Here is a 5784-nt window from a genome sequence, read left to right as displayed (position 1 = left end):
TATTTATAAATTTGGTAAAATTTTAACACACATACATATGTACGAACTTACAAACTAGTTTCCTATCAAATTCTCACATAATATTTGCACTTCCTGTAATTCCTAACTAAGCATGCATTTGGGAAGTAATGAAAAATTAAAATTATTTCACTATTCAGCTTATTTTTGCTACTATTTATAAGTCTCACTACATTTTTTGATACTATTCATAAGTCCTATTGTACTATTTCAACTAATTTTTACCTTTATTTATAATACTTTAATAATAAATTTTTAATTTTAGCAAAATAAGCGGTATCCAAACAGACTATAAATATACTCAGTTTTTCATAATACTTTTAAAAATCACAAATAGAATCTAAAAGTTAGTTTATCACAAAATTGTGTTAATTGTTCGCAGAAAAAAGAAAAAGAAAAATTGAAGGTCTAAATCAAGCTAACTTGGTAACTTGGTATACATAAAATAGATTGGATGTTCCGATATTGTTTACACTGCCACACATAAAACTGAAGAACTCGATCTTGTGAAATTAAAAAACAAACGGTTTGGATTTCGCCCACGTCAATTAGAAATCTACAAGGACTCGGACATGAAAGGCCGTCTATAAATTTGAAAGCAAATCCCTAGAGGCACGGTAGATACTCATACACGTTCGTCTGTTCTCTGCTCCTGCTTTTGCCGTTGCCATGTCTCGCTTGATGTCAAGAGAAAACCTTCCTTTGGTTCCACATCGCAAAAGAAGAAAAGAAAATCCGACCCAATCGTCAGAGCCATTGCATGAATTGATCAACAAACTCCCTGATGCTCTGCTGTTGGAGATTTTTTATCGACTCCCTCGTCGATCTGCTCATCGATTCAAATCCGTCTCAAAGCACTGGTCTTCTCTTATTTCCGATCCTTACTTTGTTCGCGGCTTCATTCACCACCGCCATCAATTCAATAAATCAAATTCATCAGACTCGAACTCAAACCCCTTTACACTTGTGATACAGCATTTTTTTAGACCGACTAAAAAAATCCTGGTTCTTCCATCCAATAATTCTGGGGACTATGACTTCGGTGATGATTTTCTCAACTTTCTTCCCTGTATCAAACGACGAGTAAGGAAAGATTATCACTACATAATCACAGCATCGTTCAACGACTTATTGTTACTATACAGCGAAGTTAGGGAAGACTTCATTTTAAATTTTAAGCCAGGTTTTTGTGAGTACTGCGTCTGCAATCCGCTTACAAAACAATGGATCACGCTCCCTCACCTTCCCTTCAACAGTAACAAGGACAGCGTTATAGTTGGCTTTACATGCGATCCATATAGTTGTGATAAAGAGCAGGGATGTAAAACCCATGCACATTACAGATATAAGGTGGTACGCATTCATTCTCCCACTCAACCCAACACTACTCAATTAAGTGTGCAGATTTTTTCTTCTGACACAGGAGAATGGTGCAAATCAGTTGTTTCGTCACCACGGGGACTGAATTCGTTCAGTTTGATATCTAAGAATGCTGGTGTTGTTGTTTGCAATGCGATGTTGCATTGGGTGGATTATATATATGGGGGAATACTCGAAGGCATTGTTGTTTTCGACCCATTCAACGATGCAGAACGATGCCGTTATATTGATCAACCCATTGGCTTTTCGTCTTTGAAAGGCTCAGTCTCCCTTGGTGTGTGTCGAGGGCATCTTCGGATGATCCAACATCCTTCTCCATGGTTTTACGGGTACCGTCCCAATGCTCGCAGTTTTTCTATTTGGGAACTGGAGGATTATGATAATGGAGGTACATGGTGCCTAAAACACAAAGTTTATTTCAAGGACATGATTTTGGAACATCCCGTTCTTGCTAAGTTACCGAAGGAGTCTTTATCACCGATCGTGTTGTTGCCAGCTTTCCACCCAAATGATGAAAAAATTCTCTTCTTCCAACTCCGCAATTACATTATTAGGTGCAACTTGCAAACGATGGTATTGGAAATTGTCGTCGAACTAGAAGAAACGAGGGAAAACTTCGTTGACAACGCGAAATCTGTCTTCCTACTTGAGCAACAATCATGGCCAACACCAGTTCCTCCCCTCCCATTGAAGTTCAAATAGCATTCAGAGCATGAAGTTTAAATAGCGTTTGGATTTTTCTCAAGAAGCATGAATGGAGTTTAAATGTTGTTAATTATTTGAATGTTAGTCCCATTGTTATTTATTTAACCTTTTAATCTTTCATTCTTCTACAGTACTCACAACTCACAAGTATTAGGATTCTCTCTGTTGAAATAGATCAATTTAATTTTAAATAACATGACACTCTATACATATTTAGATTGGAAATAAAATCTCATCTGTAAAATAAATTCTCCCAATTTTAAGTGAATGAGAATCATGTTTCGAGCTTTAAAGTATCAAATGCTTCTTGACCGTCAAATCTAGAAAATAAAAAATTTCAATTGTGAAAATCTATCCATTTCAAGTAAAATAAAGGGCATCACGTACTATTCAACAAGCCAAGAAAGCACTAACTTGATGATTTAATTAGCAATGTCTTGATTTTGTTGCTGTTACTTCAAGTCCATTATGGCAGCTACGAAGTTGCTTAAATCTTTTTTACTGGCATTTCACATTTTTTAAAGATTGTAAAACCAAATATTATCATTGTTGTGTTGAGGAAAAATAAAATAAAGTGTTCTATATCTTTCTGACACTGTTCTTCCACATCTCATTCAGATTAATAAATAATGATCTGTTAGCTTGAATAAAAAATTAATATATTTTACCTTTTTATCTTTTCCACAATTGATCTTTAAGAAAAAAAAAAATTTATGCATATGTTTGGTGGATTGAGATCCAATGCAATAGTCCTATCCATTGCACCATGTGATTACCATATTCATATGAGATGAAAAAGTTAATAAGATATAAAATAAATAAAAGTAAATAAATAAAAAAGTGAAATGGTGAAAAAGTTTTTTTTTGTTGTTGTTAATTACGCATTAGTTTTTACATCTTACATAAGTGTGGTAATTGCATATTGCAATGGCCTTCCAAATCCGTGTTTAGTAGTCTCAATTGCCCTTGTGTATATATAAATATAGGCGAAAATATACTTTTGGTCCCTATATTTTGAGCCGATTCCCATTTTGGCCCATAAGTTGATTTTGCTACTAATGTAGTCCCAAAAAAAGAAAATCAATTCTATTTTGGTTCCTACCGTCAACTCACTACAAAAAATGTAGCCTATAGCCGCATTTTTTTTTAGCTGCATTTACAAAAAATGTAGCTATAGGTAACCAACGTAAAAGATGGAGTGCATAGGTGGCTTTTTGAGGTGGCTTTTTTTATTTATTAAAATGCTAACATGGGTGCTGGCGTGTATTTTTATTATTATTTTATTAGCCACATCAGCATTTAACATACAACCTATGCACTCTGTCTGCCACGTAGGACTTATTTTTAGTGGCCGGTTGATAACAAGGACCAAAATAGAATTGATTTTCTTTTTTTAGGGACTACAATAATAGCAAAATCAATTTAAGAACCCAAAGTGTATTTTCGCCATATATATATACCAAAGCTGAGAAAAAAATTAATTAAATTTTAAATAGGAGTCTAATTTACACTCATTTACTCAAGCAAGAACATCCCACTTGTCACAACGCTAACAATTTTTCTATTTGAGAACTCGAGGATTATGATAATGGAGGTAAATGGTGCCTGAAACACAAAGTTTATTTTGAGGACATGGTTACAGAACATCCCAATCTTGTTGAGATAGCAAAGGAGTCTTCATCACCGCTCGTGTTGTTGCCTACTTTTCACCCAAGTGATGACAAAGTTCTCTGCTTCAAATTCCACAATTACATTGTTATGTGCAACTTGCAAACGATGGTATTGAACATTGTCATCCAACTACAAAATAGGGAACCTTTAGGACCCGTTTGGATGGAGGGGGAAGGAGGGGGAGTGGAGGTGAGTAGAGTAAAATTGGTTAAAAATATGCTAATTTTATTTAGGCCAAATCTACTCTACTCTACTTTACTCTCCCTCCCTCTCCCTCAATCCAAACAGACCATTAGTTGACAATGTGAAATCTGTCTTCCTACTTAAGCAACAACCAAGACCAACACTAGTTCCTCCCCTCCCATTGAAGTTCGAGCAACATTCCTAGCATGAAATTTGAATAGCATTTCAATTTGTCTCAAGAAGCATGAAGTTTGAAAGTTTTTAATAATTTGAATGTTAGTCCCATCCCATTATTTATTTAACCTTTTACTCACAAAAAACATTTGGATTTGAATGTATATCCTTGTTCTGATCCTCTCCATGCATACTATTTTTGGTTTTTAGCAGTTATCACGGAGTTGAACGCCATAATATTTATATGATTGAAGTAGGTGCTTAAATTTTTTTGTTCAGATTGTGAGAAGTAGGGCATTTCTTTTTTAGTATGCAAGAGCATTTGTGCAGAGCCATGAAAGGACAAAAATTCAAATTCTTTTATTTTTCCTTTTAAATTACAGTTGATGCTTTAATAAAGTGAAATTACATATGTTTTGGCACAATTATCTCCAATATGAATTCTGTTACAATTGAGTGTTCCTTCAAAAGTGTGGTGATCAGATTGTCCTTTTAGTTGTCTACTGCACACAAGTTTTTGCATTAATTTTGCTTTCTAATTAAGGTTTGGAAGTGTGTCTTGGATGTATTTTCTTTGATTGTGAATGCACAATATTAACTTGTTATAGCAACGAAATGCCTCCAACTTTTCATCAAATGATGCGTCACAGATTTTTAATTTTTTTTTTTACTTTTGCATTGCAAAGGGTTAACTTTCATCAATTTCAAAGTAGTTTTGTTCCTACTCTGGAGTTGAATTTGCTTATAATTTGGGAATATGCAGGTACATGGTTCATGATACACAAAATTTACTTCAACGGACATGGTTTCAGAATATTGAATTCATCTATGTAGAGACTCGTCTTAGAAGTCAAATCAATACAGAAAAACTTGTCACCACTCACCAAAACTCACAAATCTTTTTCTAGGTTCTGTCGTCATCTAAATAATTATAAACCACATGCAATTAAGTTTTTATAATAACAAAACTAGTCATCTAAATAATTATAAACCACATTTAAGTTTTTATACTAACAAAGCTAGACAAAAAACAAAGGTTTCACACTAATAAACTAAATAAATAAAAACAAATTTTCTCAAAAAAAAAAAAAAAAAACAAAAACAATTATCAAAATTTGTTAGGTGGCAACCTAAAAGAAATTCGGTATGGATTTTGAGCTAACTCTGATTAAATTTTGTTGTAGAAAATGATAGTGTAAAATGCCTCAAAACCAAAAGAAAAAAAATAAATAAAATGATTGAATATTACAATACTTTGTCTAAATTATTCCATTTTTAACCTATGAAACACCCCAAAAATATGTCTTGATAGTGTTGTAAATGGAACTTGAGACCTCCAAGTTTATGACACATCTTTCAAGTCCATTGAACTAGCCTACCATTCAAGTGTCCTAAAAACACTATACTCATTGTTGATGTTAGAAAAATGTTCAAATACATATTCTAAATAAATAAGTGAATCAAACAACCCCACAGCATGAGTTTTCATCCCACCACTGATAGTCCTTTTAATTCTTCTATGATGCCATTACCATCTATCTTGATCGCTAAACCCCACTGCCACCAATTACCAGTACCACTCAAACTACCCTTTGCTCGATCATTGTCTCCCGCCCTCTGTCTTTGAATGTTGGCCGCCACAAGGTCTTCCTA

General features: G+C 34.0%; 1 protein-coding gene across 1 annotated transcript; it reads left to right on the top strand.

Moving 5' to 3' along the window:
* Window positions 1-687: 687 nt before the first annotated feature.
* LOC126691043 (F-box protein At5g49610-like) lies at window positions 688-2100 on the top strand. Its single transcript, XM_050386122.1, has one exon. The coding sequence runs from the start codon at window positions 688-690 to the stop codon at window positions 2098-2100; it is 1413 nt and encodes a 470-aa protein (XP_050242079.1).
* Window positions 2101-5784: the final 3684 nt, after the last annotated feature.

This window comes from Quercus robur, chromosome 7 (assembly GCF_932294415.1).
Source record: "Quercus robur chromosome 7, dhQueRobu3.1, whole genome shotgun sequence".
Classification (NCBI taxonomy): Eukaryota; Viridiplantae; Streptophyta; class Magnoliopsida; order Fagales; family Fagaceae; genus Quercus; species Quercus robur.
The sequence above is the reverse complement of the archived record's forward strand: the minus strand, read 5'-3'. Positions and strand labels throughout refer to the sequence as shown.